The 22,150-nt window shown below is 42.8% G+C and overlaps 1 protein-coding gene and 1 long non-coding RNA gene across 2 annotated transcripts; one reads left to right on the top strand and one right to left on the bottom strand.

Annotated features, from left to right (window-relative positions):
* Window positions 1–1,408: 1,408 nt before the first annotated feature.
* On the bottom strand, window positions 1,409–12,809 carry LOC122450826. The gene is made up of 3 exons (XR_006272234.1): window positions 12,586–12,809; window positions 2,459–2,636; window positions 1,409–1,968 (listed from the first exon to the last, which is right to left on the bottom strand). It is a non-coding gene; the product is annotated as an uncharacterized LOC122450826 (long non-coding RNA).
* CA3 (carbonic anhydrase 3) lies at window positions 12,336–22,150 on the top strand. The gene is made up of 7 exons (XM_043483102.1): window positions 12,336–12,490; window positions 13,162–13,359; window positions 15,635–15,753; window positions 17,493–17,585; window positions 18,633–18,695; window positions 19,511–19,666; window positions 21,156–22,150. Exons 1-7 carry the CDS (start codon window positions 12,457–12,459, stop codon window positions 21,273–21,275), a joined length of 783 nt encoding a protein of 260 aa, XP_043339037.1. The 5' UTR covers window positions 12,336–12,456; the 3' UTR covers window positions 21,276–22,150.

Raw genomic sequence — 22,150 nt, 5'->3', positions numbered from 1 at the left:
ATCTCTGATAACCACTCCCTGTCTCCTAATGTGGAAGAAAGCAAGGTATTTTTCTATATTTCCACTGTCTCATTTTAAAGGTAGCCACGCTGAAATATAGAATTGAGTTTTGTTTCTTGTTTCTTCCTCCTTGGGCAGTCATACAAATCTCTCTAGCGGTACTACTATAAATGCCGTTGAGATCTGTAGCTTCATCACATGGAGCAATGTCTCGCTAGATTCATAACAACGCAAATTAATGTTCCTCTCTTGCTTCTTACCTCCATTTTCACCCCATGTAGTAGTCAGAGTGATCTGCAAAGGCAAATCAGGTCGTATTCCTCATCAGCGTTACATTCTCCAGCAACAGCTGTTGCATTGAAGCAAAAGATCAACTCTTCTCTGTGACTTCTATGGCCTGGCCCCTACCATCCCTTCTATCCTCAGACTGTTACCGCCCTCTCCCCTAACTGATACCCTCTAGACAAAGTGCTCTTGGAGTGTCTTCCATTTGAAATGCACTTTCTTGAATTCTTGCAATGGTTAATGGCTTTTCATGCTTTTTTAAGATCTTTTACTTTACCTCCTTAGGAAGCTCTTCCATAATTATCATATCTAAATAAAGAAGATCTTTCTTTTCCAACCTCTCCAGTGGATTTTCCCTATAAGCCAACTGTTATTGTCTGTTTACTTGCCTTTCGCCAGTACCAATCAATAAGACTGTACACTCAATGAGGTTCACAATCTCTTTTGCTGCTTAATTTATCCCCAGTGCCTAGAACAGAGCTCATAGGAGCACGCAGGAGGAATTAAAAACTGTGTTGAAGGCATGGATAAGTGACATTCTTTCAACTACATTCTTTAGGTCTGTATTAAAAACTTATTGGATTTTGATAAAATATTATTCCATTTGGAATTCACTGAATTGGGTATGTCCAATGTACTAATGGACTTCCCTGGTGGCTGAGATGGTAAAGAATCTGCCTGCAATGCAGGAGACCTGGGTTTGATCCCTGGGTGGGGAAGATATCCTGGGGAAGGGAAGGAATACCCACTCCAGTATTCTGCCTGGAGAATCCCATGGACAGAGGAACCTGGCAGGCTATATACAGTTCATGGTGTTGGAGAGTCAAACATGACTACGCAACTAACACTTTTAATATACTAAGAGGAACCTCAGAAGTAATAGTTGCTGTGATTAGTCACTTGTATTATAGGCTGGAGGACAGTGTTGGGCCAGTCATTGACTAAAATAAACACATTTTTGCACTGTATTAACTTGAAAACTATGAAATGAAATGTGACGACCTCAGAAGTTTCTGTCTGTTGGCAAAGAAACCATTTCTGAGAGACAGGATTTGCACTAAGATTTGTGACATATCATTTATCTTTATCTGTAGCAAATTCTAAATTGAAGATATATGCTCAAGTCAAAGAATATCAAATTTCTGAAATAAATGATTACAACTTATATTTTCCATGCAATTCAATACTTATATTTCCGGATTTTAGCCCTGTTCTTGTTAAAAGAGCAATAAAATTCTTTACAAAGCAAATAATAATGAACAGCTCTAAGTTATCACAGCCGAAGAAAGAAACTTCTTTATTTCCTTAGATAATGTACCTTAAGGAAAATCAACGTAGATTTTAGTAACAACATTTTGGCAATGTGAAAGTGTGAAGAAATGATTGTTTCTGAATCAGCACTGATAGATTCATTTCTTAAAAGTCAGTTTTGGGCTCATGCCACTTTTAAACCATGGCAAGGAGAAAGTTTGTGCGATATCAGACATGCTAGGTTGCCATGTATGTCTCTTATCACCCCGTCCCAGACTAGGCAACGTTGCTGGCTGCAATCCGAGTACTGAACCCTGGACAGCAATGCTCATCAGTCATCCTCTCAATCAAATATCAATGTGGGAAGTTGGTGACTTAGGCCAAAGATGAAAAGATCTGACCAGCTGTTCCTCCCAGGCTCAGTTCTGATCCCTGTGTGGAGAAAGAATACCTTAGAAAAGTAATTGTGAGTCCGAACACAGCGATTGCCAAGCAAAGCATCTCGCCCTGTTTATTTTGGAAGGGCCGTGTGCATCAGTCTGGCTGTGAGCAAGGGATTTCTGTTTGTGCTTCTGCCCATGGGGGACGGCAAGGCCCATCCATCTCATTGGAATGGAGGTTCCTCTCCGTGAAGTTTTTCTTCTCTACCCTGTCCTTGACACCCTCTGCAAAGAGGAATGTCTTTAAGGTCAATAATAAATGATGACGAATTGTGGGTGAAATTGGAAACCCCAAATCTGGTCAGAATGGAGACCCTTGAGGATTCAAGCTCTGACAGTAGAGAGGGATAAAGTGTGCTAAGCGTTACTGTCAGTGGCACATCAGAGTTTAACGAGGGATTAACTGGGAGCCGCGGGATAGATCTCCAAGCCGGAGTAGGACACTCTTGGTCTCTGCTGACGTTATTCCTCATCCGACTCACCACTTTCCCACTGGCTCTTGTCTCTTCTCCTTACACATCAAGTCCAAGTTGGAACTTTCTTGGCCTAAACTGTGGATATGCTTTCCAATTTTTCCATGCTGTTGACATTCATAAATGCCAGCTAACAGTGATTCGGTTCTCTGGTCTGAAGAGTGAGATGTAATATGCCTTCACTGCCCTGAAAAAGAAGTTTTGACTCTTCCATATTGTTGCTTTTACACATCATACAAGTACTTTTCATTCAGTTATATTCTATTTTCAGCAGGACATTCTGAAAAATTAAGCTGTAAAGACTAATTCTGGCTTCTATTATGTAGTTAAGTATATTTCAAGGTTAAGTATGGTGGTGGCTTAGCTGCTAAGTCATGTCCGATTCTTGCGACTCCATAGACTGTAGCCTGCCAGGCTCCTCTGTCCACGGGATTCTCCAGGCCAGAATACTGGAGTGGGTTGCCATTGCCTTCTCCAGGGGCTCTTCCTGACCCAGGAATAGAAACCGGGTCTCCTGCATTGCAGGCAGATTCTTTACTGACTGAGCTATGAGGGAAGCCCCAAGGTTAAGTATATTGGATCTTAAAAAAGAATTTTTTAAAGGTTAAATATATGCACTCTTACAAAAGAAGTTTTTAGTGTTAAATATAAATCCCTTAAAGTATTTGGAATTCACATGATATTTATGATGTATGAGGAAAAGCATATTTTACTAAAGACAATTCTGATATGGAACTTTAATTCTAAAAGTTTCCATTCTAGCTACACGTTCAATTGGCTCCAGGAAAATATTTATTCTAGCATGTAAGAAAACCATTTGTTTTAGACATAAATATTTATGTTGATCTCTTTCAACATTTTTAGTTGTACAGGGTTTCATTTGATTAGCTATTTATATTGCACTATGCTTTTCAAGGTCATAGAAAGAGAATACTACACTTTTTTCTTAGGGATATGGTGAGCTAGCATTTCACAAAGGATACATTAAAATTCTACCCTAAACACTCCTCTCTAAAGGCAGGGAAGTTATGTAACAGAGCACAATATAAAAACAATAGTTCAGTGCAGCTCCAAGTGGACTTTACTAATTCTGCATTTCATATGCATGAGCATACACTACAACTGCCTTGAAGACAACGTAGCTTTTGTGTCCATAGTTGCATTTTTCTTTACAATGACAGTGGTCAACTAAAGAAATTTCTGGTTTGAGAAGATTAACCTCAAACTTTCACACCGGTTTTAGGACTTCCCTGGGGGTGCAATGGTTAAGATTCTGCCTTCCAGTGCAGGAGGTGAGGGTTCAATCCCTGGTCAGGGAGATAAGATGCCACGTGCCTCATGGCTAAAAACAAACAAAACATAAAACAATATTGTAGCAAATTCAGTCAAGACTTTAAAAATGGTCCACATTAAGAAAAATCTTTAAAAACATTTCATACTTGTTTCAAGTTATTAGAATACCAGAAACCAAACTATATGTCAAGGATTTCAGCTGATTGTAATTTATAAGAAAAATCAGCATTATGTCACAGAAAATAATTAATTTTCCCCATATCATTACACATCAAGAGGATATATTAGGTTGAGTAAAACAAAATAACAAACAATACTGTAAAGCCATATCTGAATGGAAATTAGATTTTCTGCTGTTATTTTTTTTTCTTGTTTCAATGATAATAAGCATTACATAGTTTTTAATGCACATATTAGAGCCTTATGACCTGAGAAGCATTAATTCCTCCAAATATTAAGGCCTACCAACTTAGAGAATTCAAATGTTATATGTGATATTCAGTGATCACAGATATGCAAAGATGAAGGGACATTCCCAGTTACCCTTCTCAGTTACATGTATGAGAAAACATTACTTGGGATGTTAGGCAACTTTGCAAGGTTACACACATAGTTAAGGATGAGACTTGAGACTAGAATCTGGGTTTCCCCATGAAGTTTAACGGTCTTATCAACTCCAAAAGCAGCTCATTTATACCTCCAAATTAATGCTATCAAGTGAATTTTCTATCACGTGGAGAAACGTGAGATACATAGCTATGAATGTATCAGAAATTACATTCACTACATGACAAGATCGTCCTTCTCACTTAGCATCAAAATGATGCTCAAATAACCTTTTCTAAAGACAACAGATAAAATTAATATCTTAGTGTATGAGACATTAATGAAGGAATTTTTTAAAAGTTGTGTATGATGGCTTAATTGACAGCATTTTTTCTTAGCAGGACATAAATTTATAATTTATCTTAGGATCAATAGCATCTACAATGGAGGAAAGGAAGATATTAATTTATTTTTATACAAGGAATTTTTACCTTTAAAATATTGAAAATTGGAAATAGGAAGAGGTTAATAAAGGGTAATAAAATTTAGCTATAATATGAATAAAATCTGAGGGATTTAATGCATAATGAGGTGACTAGGGTTAATAGCAGTTGTATAACTGAAATTTACTAAGAGAGAACTAAATGTTCTTGCATATAGAAAAAGATAAATAGGCGAGGTAATGGATGTGTTAATAAACTAAATGGAAGGAATCTTTTCACAATCTATCAGCTCAGTTCAGTCGCTCAGTCATGTCCGACTCTTTGCAACCCCATGGACTGCAGCATGCCAGGCCTCTCTGTCCATCACCAGCTTCCGGAGTTTACCCAAACCCATGTCCATTGAGTTGGTGATACCACCCAACCATCTCATCCTCTGTCATCCTCTTCTCCTCCTGCCCTCAATCTTTCCCAGCATCAGGGTCTTTTCAAATGACTCAGCTCTTCGCATCAGGTGGCCAAAGTATTGGAGTTTCAGCTTCAGCATCAGTCCTTCCAGTGAATATTTAGGACTGATTTCCTTTAGGATGGACTGGTTGGCTCTCCTTGCAGTCCAATGGATTCTTGGGAGTCTTCTCCAACACCACAGTTCAAAAGAATCAATTCTTTGGCACTCAGCTTTCTTTAGAGTCAAACTCTCACATCCACACATGACTACTGGAAAAACCATAGCCTTGACTAGACGGACATTTGTTGGCCAAATAATGTCTCTGCTTTTTAATATGCTGTCTAGGTTGGTCATAACTTTTCTCCCAAGGAGCAAGTGTCTTTTAATTTAATGGTTGCAGTCCCAATCTGCAGTGATTTTGGAGACCCCAAAAATAAAGTCAGCCACTGTTTCCCCATCTGTTTGCCATGAAGTGATGGGACCAAATGCCATGATCTTAGTTTTCTGAATGTTGAGTTTTAAGCCAACTTTTTCACTTTCCTCTTTCACTTTCATCAAGAGGCTCTTTAGTTCCTATTCACTTTCTGCCCATAAGGGTGGTGTCATCTGCATATCTGAGGTTATTGATATTTCTCCTGGCAATCTTGATTCCAGCTTGTGCTTCATCCAGCCCAGCATTTCTCATGATGTACTCTGCATAGAAGTTAAATAAGCAGGGTGACAAAATACAGCCTCGATGTACTCCTTTCCCAATTTGGAACCAGTCTGTTGTTCCATGTCCAGTTCCAACTGTTGCTTCCTGACCTGCATACAGATTTCTCAAGAGGCAGGTCAGGTGGTCTGGTATTCCCATCTCTTGAAGAATTTTTCACAGCTTGTTGTGATCCACACAATCAAAGGCTTTGGTGTAATCAATAAAGCAGTAGACACTTTTCTGGAACTCTCTGGCTTTTTGATGATTCAATGGATGTTGGCAATTTGATCTCTGGTTCTTCTGCCTTTTCTAAATCCAGTTTGAACATCTGGAAGTTCATAGTTCATGCACTGTTGAAGCCTGGCTTGGAGAATTTTGAGCATTACTTTGGTAGCATGTGAGATGAGTGCAGTTGTGAGGTAGTTTGAGCATTCTTGGTCTATGCCCCAACCAGTAATGCTGATGAAACTGAAGTTGAATGGTTCTATGAAGACCTACAAGGCCTTCTAGAACTAACACCCAAAAAAGATGTCCTTTTCATTATAGGGGACTGGAATGCAAAAGTAGGAAGTCAAGAAACACCTGGAGTAACAGGCAAATTTGGCCTTGGGGTACGGAATGAAGCAGGGCAAAGGCTAACAGAGTTCTGCCAAGAGAACGCACTGGTCATAGCAAACACCCTCTTCCAACAACAGAAGAGAAGACTCTACACATGGACATCACCAGATGGTCAACACTGAAATCAGATTGATTATATTCTTTGCAACCAAAGATGGAGAAGCTCTACACAGTCAGCAAAAACAAGACCAGGAGCTGACTGTGACTCAGATCATGAATTCCTTGTTGCCAAATTCAGACTTAAATTGAAGAAAGTAGGGAAAACCACTAGACCATTCAGGTATGACCTAAATAAAATCCCTTATGATTATACAGTGGATTATACAAATAGATTCTGGTGATTAGGTCTGATAGACAGAGTGCCTGATGAACTATGGACAGAGGTTTGTGACATTGTACAGGAGACAGGGAGCAAGACCATCCCTAAGAAAAAGAAATGCAAAAAGGCAAAATGGCTGTCTGAGGAGGCTTTACAAATAGCTGTGAAAAGAAGAGAAGCGAAAAGCAAAGGAGAAAGGAAAGATATTCCCATTTGAATGCAGAGTTCCAAAGAATAGCAAGGAGAGATAAGAAAGCCTTCCTCAGTGATCAATGCAAAGAAATAGAGGAAAACAATAGAATGGGAAAGTCTAGAGATCTCCACAATGTATACATGCACTAAATCATTGCAATAGATAGTTTAAATAACTTATAATTTTATTTGTCAATTATACCTCAATAAAGTGCAAAAGGTACTTACTCCTTGGAAGGAAAGTTATGACCAACCTAGATAGCATATTAAAAAGCAGAGACATTACTTTGCCAACAAAGGTCCATCCGGTCAAGGCTATGGTTTTTCCAGTGGTCATGTATGGATGTGAGAGTTGGACAGTGAAGAAAGCTGAGTGCTGAAAAATTGATGCTTTTGAACTGTGGTGTTGGAGAAGACTCTTGAGAGTCCCTTGGACTGCAAGGAGATCCAACCAGTCCATCCTAAAGGAGATCAGTCCTGGGTGTTCATTGGAAGGACTGATGCTGAAGCTGAACATCCAATACTTTGGCCACCTCATGCGAAGAGTTGACTCATTGGAAAAGACCCTGATGCTGGGAGGGATTAGGGGCAGGAGGAGAAGGGGATGATAGAGGATGAGATGGCTGGATGGCATCACTGACTCGATGGACATGAGTTTGAGTAAATTCCGAGAGTTTGTGATGGACAGGGAGGCCTGGCGTGCTGCAATTCATGGGGTTGCAAAGAGTCGGACATGACTGAGCGACTGAACTGAACTGAAGTGCAAACGTACAAGAAATTCTGCGATTATATCAACATAAAATATTTTAAGAATACATTATTTAAATTTTATTGCTTGGAATATATATGAAAAGACAGCTGTGTGGTATGTGACACTAATTCAAAGATTCCTATTAGCCTTGATTATCCAATTTAGGGAAAATATTACTCAATAATATTAAAAGGCTACAATATTTAAACAATTAATGCAGATATTTTTCTGCTCTGTTATTCAGAAATGTGATGAAAAGCAATCGCTAATGTCTCTTAATACCTTTAAATGCCATGATGCTGGGCATACCTAAAGGCAGGTTTGTGCTTTACAATGAAGAAAAAGAAAATGACACTGTGGTGTTGGAGAAGACTCTTGAGAGTCCCTTGGACAGTGAAGAGATCCAATCAGTCCATCCTAAAGGAAATCAGTCCTGAATACTCTTTGGAGGGACTGATGCTGAAGCTGAAACTGCAATCCTTTGGCCACCTGATGTGAAGAACTGACTCATTGGAAAAGACACTGACGCTGGGAAGGATTGAAGGCAAAAGGAGAAGCGGGCAACAGAGGAGGAGATGGTTGGATGGCATCTCTGATTCAATGCACATGAACTTGGGCAAACTCTGGGAGATGATGAAGGATGTGGAAGCCTGGCGTGCCGCAGTTCATGGGGTCATGAAGAGTCAGGCAGGACTCGGGGACTGAACAACAACAAAGGCAGGTGTGTGCTTTACAATAAAAAAACAAATGACACTGAATTTCTTTCCTGCGTGGAAACTCCATAGCTCTTAGAGTTATTCAGTCAACTGTTTAAAGTGAGAATAGTTGCAAATATGAAATGTTAGTTTTCAAGTGTTTGCACATGTATCACTTTTTTGGGTGCTAATACTCAAGTGTTGCATGCCAGGCCATTACTACTATTCTGAGAAGCTCTCTGACCAGCCTAGGCTAGCAAGGCTTTACAGGAAGAGCCAGAAGTGGACCTGGGGTTTTGCTAGGTTTCAGAGAAGTGAGGCTGATGATTGATTTTTCTCAGGAAAGCAAGAAAGTATGTACGTTGTTTTGGAAACAAACCCCACCCAATAAAAATAATACAAACAACAGGTGCAATTCTACCAGTGGCTTGGCCTTGAGTTAAAATGGCAGCAGAGAGGAAAAGAAGGTAGGTTGACCTTAAAGCTAAACCAATGTCTTTTCAGCATAAAATCTTACATAGACACTCACTATACAGTCTGTGGAACTGTGACTATAAACAGCTTAGCTTATCAGGTATAGATGATAGAAAGGATAATGGAGTCAAAGATAATAGTGTGTGAAAAGGTTCGGAGGTGGGGAAAAAAAATTGTGTTAAGGTAAGAGTGAAGGACACTCTGTGACTGAAGCAGAGGGTGGTGGGTGAATTTGGAAGGTAAGCTGGGGATAAAATGGAAAAACAGGTGGGATAGACTTCTGAAGACTCTGAATGTCATTTAGACGAGGTTGTATTTTATTCCTAAAAACTCACTCATCAAATAATATACCAAAGAACTGTTTAAAACTTGTAGGAATAAGAATCTTTGTAATTCTTATCACAGTGCTCAGAGTTTCAGTTACTTTTGTTAGATTAATACATTTTGCTCATGATTGGTCACATATATTTACAAAGGTTTACTGTGATTCCCACTGCATGAAGAGTCCATTAGATCAGGCAGCTCAAAATAGTCCAAGGAGAAGGTGAATGCGGTGGGTGTTAATTTTATCTTCTACCAGCCGAGCGCATCCTTTGCGATGTCTGTTGGTCTGATGTGTGTGTCTACATGACACACACAAAAGGCAGGATGGGGATCCCCTGGTGGCTCAGATGGTAAAGAGTCTGCCTGCAATGCGGGAGACCCAGGTTCAATCCCTGGGTCAGGAAGATCCCCTGGAGAAGAGAATGGCAACCCACTTCAGTATTCTTGCCTGGAGAATCCCATGGACAGAGAAGCCTGGGGGCCACACTCCATGGATCACAAGGAGTCAGACATGACTGAGCGACTCACAGTTTCATTTAGACATGAATAAATAGGCAATTTATCATCTTTGTTTTTTGGTTTCTGATGCACTAGAAACACCAAATGGCTATCAACTTGCAGAAGATTTATACTACCTAGCATCCTGCAAAATAAAATGCTAAATCAAGACTAAAAATAGGTTTAAACTGGATCACCTTAGAGCCCTCAAGTTTATCATTTTAGTATACCACCTAGTTGAAACTTCTGCATCCAGACACTCCCAACCCCCAGTAATTCTGCTGACCCAAATTATCTTCCTTGGTTACTCTGTGCCCGCCTCCTCTGTTCTCTGCATGAACACACTCATCCTCCTGACCGCCCAGTACACCAGCTTTTCAGCACTGTGCTCATGCTCAGGGATAATTTGCGGCTCTTTTTCTGGCATTCTTTTCTCCTTGGTGTATACCCTAACAATCTTCTTTTTTAAAAGCCAGCTCCAGAAATCTCAGCATCTTGGACACAATTTAGAATTCTCTGTTTGCTTTATGGATAGAGAATTTTGAAATCTGTGGACAAATATGCTGGAGTAAATAAGTCAAAACGCAGATGATTAATTTGGGGCTTTTGAAAAACATATTATGGTCTAAAAACTGTCTTGAAGTTCCAGTTTTGCTTCACTCGCATAAGAAAGTGCAATGAAAAACCAGTCAGCAGTTTTCAAGACCACAAACCCAAAATGATTAAATATTTCACTTTGCAAATTCTAACTAGTGTTTATGTGAAAATTTGTGCTACTGTGCAAGTGCTTGCTATTGATGTGCTGTGTACAGTCTTCTAAAGTTTTTAATTAATGAAAACCCATTTTAAAACTTCCTGTGCAGAAATGATAACAGTATGATGAATTCCAATCCCAACAAAGCAATACTGTTGGTCTTGCTTGGTATAGTTTATTGAAAACTTTATCTGTATCATTGCTATATCAAATGACTCGAAACCTAGTTACCAATCTTCTAACCACATATAACAGAAAAAGATAAATGGAAACAATTTAATGAATTGGAACAGGATCATGGTTTACTAATACAGATAATTATGCAGAATATAACCTCCATTAACTACAAACTGCAGCAGCACATAACTAATCACATTAAAGCAGAAAACTGGCCCAGATATGCCAACTCAGTAGCCTTTCTAATCCAACACTGACATAATGGAGCTCAGAGCCTAAGAGCACTTGCATTGCTGTTTGCCTGGATTTTCCAAACCATGTCAGTTCTTGATTCAGCGCCGCTATTGTGTGGATCAAATAATCCCTGGGCACAAAAATACGCGGGGGGAGTGACTCCCCTGGCGTCCAGGTTATGAGTGTGGTCAGTCATTCCACATGCCTTAGGCGTGAGCTATCTTTACCATGATAAGATATTTCCTTTTCAAGTTTTGTAATCCCCAAACACAAAATCCTAACATCAATAAAAGTCAAAGAAATTTAAAAAGTGTTATCTTACAATCCTGTTCAAGACAGCACTGAAAATAGGTTTATCTCTTCTTGCTGTCTTTTTTTAAAGAATAAAATTAACATTGACTTGGAACCCCCCAAAAAATTTTTTTACAATGTATTCTTAAAATTTTAAGTACTACTCTGCTTCTTCAATGTGAACTACAACCAGATATTTAAAAATACGTCTTTGACATGGGCACACTGTGTATACAAGTTCTATTCTCTTTCTGCATGGGTCATCCTGCTATAAAACAATTTGGGAAGGGGAGAAAAAAAAATACAAAGCAATTCTGGAAAACTTTCCCGCTCTTTTCTCCCAATCTTTCACTATGTCTTGGCAAATGAGGTCATACATTTTAAACAATATGACTCCCTTATGTTCCTGGCCCTCCAACACTCCGGAATGTTCTGGACTTTTCGTGAGCAGAGGTACAGCTCACGGAGTCTGTAGATCAGAACCAGGCTCCTGCTCCGCAGTAACCTGGGTCCAGTCCTCAACTAGATCCCCGAGACCCAGCCCTCGGCGTCGTGCAGACGGAGGGGACCCGCGAGGTCAAGAAACGTCTGGTTCCGGGGACCTGGCAGCATCTCTCTCTTAAGGATAACGGAGTTGAGAGAACCTGCCCTCCTGCCTGCTTCTTCCCATCCTTTGCGCCTAGGATTTTGCAAGTTGCCTGCGAAGGAGTCAAACATGGGTCAGGCAAACGTGTTCTTTCCAGCCACGGTAACCGGATCGCTGGAGTGAAATCAACCCGCAGAAGCATCCAGAGACCGCAGCCCGCCAGCCAGACAGGCAGCCTACGCTGAAAGCAACCACCAAGCGAGGCTGCAAGCGCCAGCCAGCGGGGCGCAGCTTTCAGTTTGGAGGCGAAGCGCAACGACCGCGCCCCCCCAAAAGTGGCGGGGCGGGGGGATGATTGGAGAAGGGGGGCCGAGAGCGCCGGCCTCTGCACTTCGGCTCTGGGGTGGGGGGGCCTGGCTCTTTGGGACCCGGGAGGGAGCCCCCCTTCCAGGGCCAGGGGGCGGGGGCCCGTCTCCCCCCATCCCGACAGCTGTCCAGCCCGCGGAATTCATTGGCTTCCCCCAGCCCGCCTCCCGAGCACCGCCCTGGTCTCTTTAGCCCCCCGCCCCACCCTCGCTGACCTAATAAGGCCATGCAAGAATGAGGGGCCCGGCATAAAAGGGGCGCCGGCGGGCCGCGCACGGCGGGAGCGGAGGCAGCGCCGCGCACCGCCATGGCCAAGGAGTGGGGCTACGCCGACCACAACGGTGAGTGTCCGGCGGCCCGCGGGGCGCGAGGTCGGGGGCGCTCCCCCCCAGCCCACCCCGGGCCTTTCCCTAGGGCCCCGCACGGCCCGGCTCACCTTGATCGCGTTCATCTCGCCCTCTCCTGGAGCCGCTGGTATGCCCACTGCAGGAACTGGTAATGTGCCCAGATCTCAGTGCCTCTGACGGAGAAGCCCACCCACCCAGCGCCGCTTCTGGGGGTCCCCCTCTCGCGGAGACTGGCTGGGCAAGCTCTTCTTCACCTCTCTGAGCCTGCTCTGCCTGCAGCTTCTGCCTCCCCGTGGGGAAAGGGATACGGAGATGCTCTGAAACCCACTCCGCGTCAGTGCTGTTTGATTCCAGCTCTGTGACAGGAGAGGGCATTGGTGAAACATGCGATGAAGTTCACTTCAAAAATAAGTCTTTCAGGCTGTATCTGAGCCAATACAGGGACGCTTTGGGTAAATACACAGAGTTAAAGATAGCCTTACAGGTACACTATTAACGAACTATGAACGGGTCTTTACCAACAAGCCTTGTGTTGCCCAATCTGCTATCCAAGAGCTTTTCATAATCACTGTCCAGCCTCCGTGTATTTGGCTGGTTTAGTCACTTAGAGAGAGGACTTTGATTGCACCACCAGACAAATGAATCCCCTCAATTTGATTTCCTAGGTCCTGACCATTGGCACGAACTTTACCCGATTGCCAAGGGAGAGAACCAGTCGCCCATTGAGCTGAACACTAAAGAGATCAACCACGACCCTTCCCTGAAGCCATGGACAGCATCCTATGACCCAGGTTCTGCCAAGACCATCCTGAATAATGGGAAGACCTGCAGGGTTGTGTTTGATGATACTTACGACAGGTCAAGTAAGTATGACACTTAGGTAGAGATACAAGGACATTTTCAATGGCTGTATTGGAAAAATGTGATTTGTCACAGCAACAGAATCGGTGGGACAAGGGGGCACTTCTTATCTGAAAATGGAGATGATACACATTTGACTTTGCTCTCGTCTGAAGGATTATATTTATACAGTGAAGTAGAATGTCTTACTCTTTAACCCCGGTCACCCTGGCTGTTCCAAAATGGCCCCATGCCCAAGCTAAAAGTTGGCAGTGTTCCCCTGAAATGAAGCTTAGTAGGGAGGTGATGGTAATGGGTCCAAAGGAGTGTTCTTTGGGCTCTGATGGTCTATGCTTGAGGGGGGTTTGCATCCTAATGGCATCGTGGAGAGCAAGGCTCCCATTTCCAGGTGTGGCATAGGTTCCGTCCTACAGAGTAAGAAATGGCAAGGAACAAGTAGGTACTCTCTTCTCCTGGGGTGTGGGTGGGGCCAATCCCGGGGAGAGAGCAGACCCATGGTATGAGCAAGAAGACGGGCCTTCGGTGGGGCTTGCCTGACTAATCACTTTGGTAAGGGTTTTTGAGGACTGACAATTTCTCCTTGAGTTTTGGTTTGTATTTGTCCATGGGGCTGCAAAGAGTTGGATGCCACTGAGTGACTGAACTGAGCTGAACAGAACTGAACTGAAAATGGAAAGTTGCATGTTTAAAAAAAAGTCTATTTCATCTATAACCATTAAGCAAATCAGTGAACTAAAAGAAGGCTAATTAGAAGTACTTTATTTTCTGTGAATGAGCTAAGAATCTACCTTTAGCATTTTGGTACTTGATATACAATATATTTTTTCCTATAACCACATTTGTAAAAAAGTTAAAATTATCCTTACTGATGTACATGAATGAATATTCTCAGTGATCCTGTAATTAAAGAGTAAAAGCGATAATTTCTACCTACTAGCAGGTTCCAGGTAAGGAATATCATGGAAATGTATATTCTTTAAATAATTATCTCATTGGTATCTGTTATTTTTTCCTCCATTTAAATCAGGTTCCATTCTGAAGGATAAGTAATAAAATTAAACAGGATCTCTTAGGTTGAATCACATGAAGAAGCCTTTTTGTAAGCAAATATGATTGAATATTGACACTTTCATATGATTCATCCTAATAAACTGAACTCATATAACTGAATTATAACTGTTCCTAGTGGATGGTGAAAGTGCAAAGAACAATTAATCAAACAGAAAAATGGACAGAAAAAATGCAATTAAAACACTCATTCCTATATGACCAAGCTCATGCTAGTCTCGTTCTATCAGTTTAGACCTATCCTATGACTTCTAGTCTGCCATTTTAACACCAACAGTTGATCTGTCTTTTCTAGAATAGCTATCCTCTGAATTCCATTTTGATTTAGCTTACATTGGTAAATTCTGATTTTAGGGCTTCTGTATAGTTTCCAATATCCTTTAGAAAATATTTGAACTTCTAAATCACTCTCCAGGCTGAATGAAGTGAAAGCGAGTTAAGTGCCAAGCTGAGATATTTAGACAGCAAACTCACATTCATACTACGGAGAATCGTCTCGTGTAAGGGTCAACATTGACTGATTCCCTGGGAAACCTCAGAGTTTTCCATTCCATCTCATTTGAATAAACGCAGTCTGAATTAGCTGTGGGTGTGAGCTCTTGTCTGTAGTCTTGAAGAAAAGTGTGGTTGGAGGCAAGACCCAGAGAAAGAATTCACATTTGCTCAGTGATGACTATGCCAGGCACTGTGATGAGCAGTTTAAAGTCCTTAATCTCATTTAATCCTCACAGCAGCTCTGAAAGGTTAGTATCATTATCACCTTTGGCAAGATGCAGAAACGGGTTCAGAGAAGTTTAGCAACTTGCCTGAGACCGCACAACTCGCAAGGGGTGGGGTTGGGATTGGAACCTGAGTCTGCCCGGCTCTCAACTGTCCTGTTCTCCCCAGTGCGGCCCACAACAAATTTTGATTTTGATTTTAGGGTTTAGTTGTTTTCATCGGCCATCTGCTGGCTTAATTTTATTTTCATGCATGTGAAATTGACATGTAAAAATCACAAAACAAGCAGACAAAATCAGAAAGACAGAGAAGAGAAAGGATTTATTTTGACACACCCCAAGGCTTCACTTTGTGAGACAGAGACCAGTGTGCTCGGGAATGCCGCCACCAGCCCAGCCCAGCAAGCTTTGGCTCTAAGGTAGCTGTTTAAAGCAGGGCTGTGTCAGAGAAGTTCGAGCTCCCTGCTGACCTAGCTTCTCTGGCTCGCAGTGCTGAGAGGTGGTCCTCTCACTGCGCCCTACCGGCTCCGCCAGTTCCACCTCCACTGGGGCTCCTCGGACGATCACGGCTCGGAGCACAGCGTGGATGGAGTCAAGTACGCAGCAGAGGTAAGAGGACCTGCCGGGACCCGCTCTGCATCTCACCCAGCGAGAACTGAGCTGAAAGATAACGACGGAAGAGCATCCACTGCATGTCCTTCAAGCCCGTAGTTATGAAAAGAGCTGCAGGAGTTTTAGCATAAACTGAAGCTGCCAGACAGTCTGGGTTAGACAGTGAAGAGGGTGGAGGTGAGTTAGTCACACGCCTGAAGACTTGCAAGGTTATATTTAGAAAGTGGATAGCTGTTTAATAATAACAATTTTATAAAACCAGGGCTCTGAATGGAACCGAAAAGAGAAGGGGAGTCAATGCTTATTAGGTGCCTGCAGGTATTAACCCATGTAATCCTCTCGGCATGCTATGGGGTGGGCTACAAGGTGAGGAAACTGAGGTGCCAGAAGGTTACGTAACAAAGTCACACAGCCCATGGTGCTAGACTGGTGCTCTGCTTCATGCTGATTGGCTTCATCATCCTGCCCAGTGCCCTAAGCCTCCTCTTTTATGAGAGTGTGGTGCTTTAAAAATAGCACTTAGCAATGCTAGCTGATGCCCAAGGCTCTAGTCTCTTAAGGAAGGGGGTGTGTCGGTATAGGTATACGTGTGATTTTATATGTACATGTGGACTTATGCACGCAGAGAGCTAGCTAGCTACAGATACACACAATTTAAAATGAGCAGATACTATATACTCTGTTCCCGAGAACCCATTAAAGGAAGCGCATGATTTGTAGCTCAGATCAAGGCATCATATTACAAGGAAATAAGACAAGCCTCCCGCATGCTCTCTGTATAAAGCCAAGCCTATAAGGGGCGACGCATGCCCTGGAGGTGAGGATAATTCCATTTGCACTGCCAGACTCTTCCAGAGGCAGGCTCTGGTCAACAGGGTAGCCAGGAACCTTGGAGCCATTTGTGGACACTCTCTCAGGCAGAATCATAAGACAGCTTAACTCAACTTAACAAAACAGCTCAACTGAACTGTGAGAGACCCAGAGTACTTCCCTGTGACCATTCTGCTTCTCTGCAGGCCATCCAGACAGCCAATGACAGGATAAACCAATTGAGAATGCCTTTCAGACGTCTTTTCCCGAAAAAGGGGGGAAATGTAGTATATTCCTTCCCAATAGGACCAAGGCCTGCAGTTTGGTCTTGACACATGGGATTATCACACAGTTTTGTTCCTGAAGACAGTATTTTTAAACTGCCATGAGCTATGGTATTCTCTTGGCATTCTCTTGGCATACACATGGTATAACTCAATGTGGAAATTTTGACTAATTTAACTGGTGCATATGTAAGCACCTTAACCTTATTAAGATAAGGTTACCAACTGGTTCTAGAGCACTTGTTGCTGAGAGAGGCATGAAAAAAATCAAAGAATTTGTCCCCTTGTTTTTCATCTCCTACTTTCCAGTTAATTGTGACTTTAAAGCGTTAGCAGATTCCTGTTTATAGCTCTGTGTTTGATTTGGTCAGAAAGAGGACTAATATTATACAAAGGTAACATAATATTATGAATTGATTTAGTGACAGTTTGGTTTTCACCAATTCTACCTGTCATAACTTTTTATTTGAACCATCAAAAGTCTTGCCAAAATATTCCATGTTAACTTTTAGAATTCTGTTAACTTCTATGAGAGTGTTCAGCAATCCTAGACTGTAAAATTGTTGGGTTTATTGTGAATAATTTCACACTTATTTCCTTATTTTAGGCTTGTACCTCCTAACCTCTGTTCTATGGTTTCAGCTTCATTTGGTTCACTGGAATTCAAAGTATAACAGTTTTGCAAGTGCTCTGAAGCATCCCGATGGAGTAGCTGTGGTTGGTGTTTTTCTGAAGGTAAGGTAAAAACCGAGTGCATATTTTTTTCAAAGTTTAGTTCCTTATCAATGCTTAGGTTTCACTTCATTTTATTTATAGGGGAGAGAGGAATGAAGTTCAGGATTCATTCAACTAATCAAGATATTTCCGATAAGATCAGCTCAAAAGGTTTTGTTCTCTCTTAAAAGAGTACCTTTTGCTACTTTGGTCCCCCTAGCCCTTCTAGATTTTCTCAAGGTGCAGGGTGTGTGTGTGTGTGTGTGTGTGTGTGTGTGTGCTGGGGCAGTGGGGATGGAGCCTTTGAAGGAGCTTATTTCAGTGGCAGTGAAGGCAAGGGCAGCCTTATTTATTCCCCTTTCCGGCTGCTCCACGTCAATTGCAGTGGAAACCAGAAAAGCCAGTGTTGGGAACCACTGCGCTGCCAGGTCCCTGGCTGAACATCCTCTCAGCTGAGGGCGGCCACCGCTCACATGATCCCAGGCTAAGATAGCACATGGAATGTGTGTGTTGTTGAGCCAGCCTTGGTTTAGAGAGGACTTAGTGTCATTAACACATGAATTTAGTGGTAACATGATCTAGATTTTAAGCCAGAGGTGAAAATCTGGCTTCTTTCTTTTTGAATGACCTAGTTTGTTTTATGTTCTGAATTCACTGGGTCCTTTTCAGTGCTTGAACACACCACTATAGGAAGTGGAGTGGGTCTGAGCAGAAAGACAACAGGTTTAGTTTTGCGTACATTGAGTCCTCTTAGCTACAATTATATTAAAAAGAAAAGCAGAATGACTTCACAGAGAAGGTCAAGGACATAGATGTAAATCAACATGTAATTTTGTGGTTTTGTATTTCAGAGACCCAGAGTCCAAATTTAGTTCAGAAAATACATACTCTAAAATTTTGGGGGAGGGATAAACTTATGTTTTTGCTTCATGCAATATATTCTGGCAGATTTAGAAACACTGGTTGTAGATGGATGGATTAAAATCAGCTTTTAAGACAACCCTAAATTATGGAGAAGAGAAAAATATAATCGTTAGTTTTCTCTCTCTCTCTTTCTTATTTTTACAGATAGGACGTGAGAAAGGCGAGTTCCAGCTGCTCCTTGATGCCCTGGACAAAATTAAGACGAAGGTAAAAAGTATCATCTTCCCTCTTAGAACATAAAACCAGGTTATGTCAATTTTTTCTTTTTACATTTTTCAAGTGTGCTTCTTTCACCCAAAATCTGTTAGTAAATTGTTCGATGAATATGCTAGGCAGGCATATAAAAGCAAATGCTGTTATGTTTGTTTGTATATTTTTATGGTTTGTTGGTTTTAGAACAGTTTCACATACTTAAGCTTGTTTAATCCTCATAGTCAACCTGTCAGATAATTACATTTTTAATGAAATGTTTGAGAGAGAAGTTGAATGGTGTTTCCCTGCCCAACACACACATACACACACACACACTCTTACACACTTGCAGAGGTACTAAATGTTTGGGTCCTAGTGTTTCCCTTCCTCTCCTGGATTGCACCTGTATATTTTAAATCTTAATAGTAAATTCTTCTACTTAACAGACTCACTTAATTCTTTGAGACTGTTCTAGTCAATCACTTTTAGTTTTACCACTACATAAAGTATTCTGAGGATGACATTTTATGAAAATAGAAGCCTGTTTTGTATCATCAGGAACCAGAGCACTAATATCTATGAAATATTTCTGTTAGTTTAGAATGAGTTTGTCCTTTTTCTTGAGAAACGGTAGATTTATAGTTCTACAGACAGTGGATAAGGAATAGAACATTACAATGACTGTGCCAAAGTCGTGTCATGCACACCTGCTCCCCCCATCCCCCACACCTTTTATTTCTAAAAGACACGGATTTGCTCCCAAGCTTGTTTCTCTGTTGCCCTCCTCCCCAAGCTGAGATGCGCGCCTGCTCACCCCCGCTCTCTCGCAGGGCAAGGAGGCGCCCTTCAACAACTTCGACCCGTCGTGCCTGTTCCCCGCCTGCCGGGACTACTGGACCTACCACGGCTCCTTCACCACGCCGCCCTGCGAGGAGTGCATTGTGTGGCTGCTGCTCAAGGAGCCCATCACGGTCAGCTCCGACCAGGTGAGCGCCCGCGGGGGCGCGGGGCTGGGGGTCCGCCTGTGTGTGTGAAAGGCGCTCAGTCCGGTCTGGCTCTTTGGGACCCCATGGACGGTAACCCGCCAGGCTCCTCTGACCATGGGATTCTCCAGGCCAGAATCCTGGAGTGGGTAGCCTTTCCCTTCTCCAGGGGATCTTCCCGACCCAGGGATGGAACCCAGGTCTCCTGCATTGCAGGTAGATTCTTTACCCGCTGAGCCACCAGGAAAGGCCGAAGGGTAGACAGTGTGTGTGTGGAAGTCTCTGAAAATATAAAGCTGCTAAATAGATGCTTACCCAATCTCTACCGCTGGAGCTTTCCTAGTTTGCCCTGGTTAGTTACCATCAGCCTGTTTAACTTTCTAAAACTCAGCTTCCAGAGGGTACCAGGCTAAAATGCAAAACAGTTAAAGATGGTTGTGGTGCTGAACAATGCCTGAGCATGTGCCCTGGAAACACTTAAGGGCTCAGATCCATATGAGTTCAGTTCAGTTCAGTCGCTCAGTCGTGTCCGACTCTTTGTGATCCTGTGGACCGCAGCAGGCCAGGCCTCCCTGTCCATCAGCAACTCCCAGAGCTCACTCAAACTCACGTCCATGGAGTTGGTGATGCCATCCGACCGTCTCATCGTCCTTGCTAATTTGGAGAACCCCAAACACTGAGGACTGTTTAGCAGATGGGATGGTAAATACAGCCTTGGGGAAAGGATGGGAAGAGATTGAACATCCTCCTGAGGTGTACGCTTACCTGGTGGCTCAGAATGCGAGGACTCTGCCTGCCACGCAGGAGACCCGGGTTCAATCCCTGGGCCGGGAGAATCCCTGGGAAAGGGAATGGCAACCCACTCCAGCATTCTTGCCTGGAAAGTTACAGGGACAGAGGTGCCTAGTGGGCTACAGTCCATGGGTTGCAAGAGTCGGACACGACTAGTTCCTCAGTTTTACTGCTAAGGAGGCCGATGCTCGGAAAGGTTAGTAATTTGCCCCTGACCACACAGCCGAGGGTAGCATCTGACAGTCCACCTCCCCTCTGTCAGCTTTCCAATGCCTTTGGTCTCTCTGTTTAGGCTTCCCTTCGTGTAAATTATAGTTCATGCAAATTGGCTCCATTAACTTCTGCAGTGAAGGCCAGTTGAGCTTATTACTTGCACTGACACCGTCTTCTACTCTTATATAAGGGATAGATTTCAGGCCGATTCATCAGATTAAGATAATTGTTTCAGAATTCCAGATGAAAAGGTTTTAACCACAGGGCCTAGTGATCCTCTACAAAAGGAAGAAAAAGGTTTGTTTGTTTTTTTTTTTAAACCAAAAAGAGGTTGTTCTTACTTGGGAACTAGCAACCAGTAACTCGGGACGGAGCACCGGAGACCGGTTTTGCGGGCGGCGCGTTCGGAAAGCCCGCGATCTCTGTAGCGCGCTCGCGTCCGCTCGGCCGGCAGTGGCGTGACGCCCCCCTCCCCTCCTGCCTGCAGATGGCCAAGCTTCGCACCCTGTACTCCAGCGCCGAGAACGAGCCCCCGGTGCCCCTGGTGAGGAACTGGCGCCCCCCGCAGCCCATCAAGGGCAGGATCGTGAAGGCCTCCTTCAAGTGAGGCCGCTGCAGCTCGCCCTCTTCAGGAAAGGAAGCCGACCCTGCGGAGCTTGGCCCCTCGCCGCCTCTCGGTGCTTCTGACTCTCCAGGTCCGCCCCCGTGTCTCCACACAGAGCCGAGCAGATGAGAGATGCCATCCCCGGGAAATCAGAGCCACTGTTCCCAGGGTCTGATGTGAGAGCGTTTGGCCCCTGTGATAATCACCTTGCCTGTAAAAGTGGCGTTTCTAGCCAGGTTTCAGAGAAGAAGAAGAAACGGGGTGAGGAGAGTAAAGATAGGGAAAAAGTGGCTCCTGGGCACCATTTCTGTGTCATCTTAAAGTTCACAGAACTTCCGTTTACCCTTTTCCTATGATGCATTATCCATCTTAAAGAAATAGTGAGTACTTCTGCGTGTGGGCATAGAGGGGTCTGCAGATCCTGTAGCAGAAATTAAAGTGACTGTGAACATCAAGAATGGAGATGATTATGTGTTTTAACACTTAAATAAACCAATAAGAAGAGCATCACTTATTAACATTTAAAACCACTATAGAGATTGCCTGGTTTTGATTATCAATGAACGTAAAAGACACTGACCAGGAATTTTTTTTAAAATTTGACCCATTATTTGAATGTTTTCTTCATGAAGATAGTTGACTTTATCCTGATGTTTTTCTTTACCTGAAGGAGGGCCATTTATTTTTCATTTTACTACTTTTATCTTTGCATGCTTCTTAACATAAAAAATGTCTCTGAGATATTTCCACTGTGAGGGTGGGATTAACGATTCATAGATCTCGCAGGAGTGAAGTAAACACAGTTTACTTGTTTACTGCACTTGAAGTAAACACAGTTGTACTGATCTTCAAAACTAATAAAGACATGAATGCAGATA

Source organism: Cervus canadensis, chromosome 12, assembly GCF_019320065.1.
Source record: "Cervus canadensis isolate Bull #8, Minnesota chromosome 12, ASM1932006v1, whole genome shotgun sequence".
Classification (NCBI taxonomy): Eukaryota; Metazoa; Chordata; class Mammalia; order Artiodactyla; family Cervidae; genus Cervus; species Cervus canadensis.
The sequence above is the reverse complement of the archived record's forward strand: the minus strand, read 5'-3'. Positions and strand labels throughout refer to the sequence as shown.

Excerpts from the sequence above, each read along its gene's own strand:
- CA3 (XM_043483102.1), top strand. The coding sequence starts at position 12,457 with ATGGCCAAGGAGTGGGGCTACGCCGACCACAACG. Across the intron at positions 17,586-18,632 it reads TGGTTGGTGTTTTTCTGAAG|ATAGGACGTGAGAAAGGCGA; the intron begins GTAAGGTAAAAA and ends TTATTTTTACAG. Across the intron at positions 19,667-21,155 it reads TCACGGTCAGCTCCGACCAG|ATGGCCAAGCTTCGCACCCT; the intron begins GTGAGCGCCCGC and ends TCCTGCCTGCAG.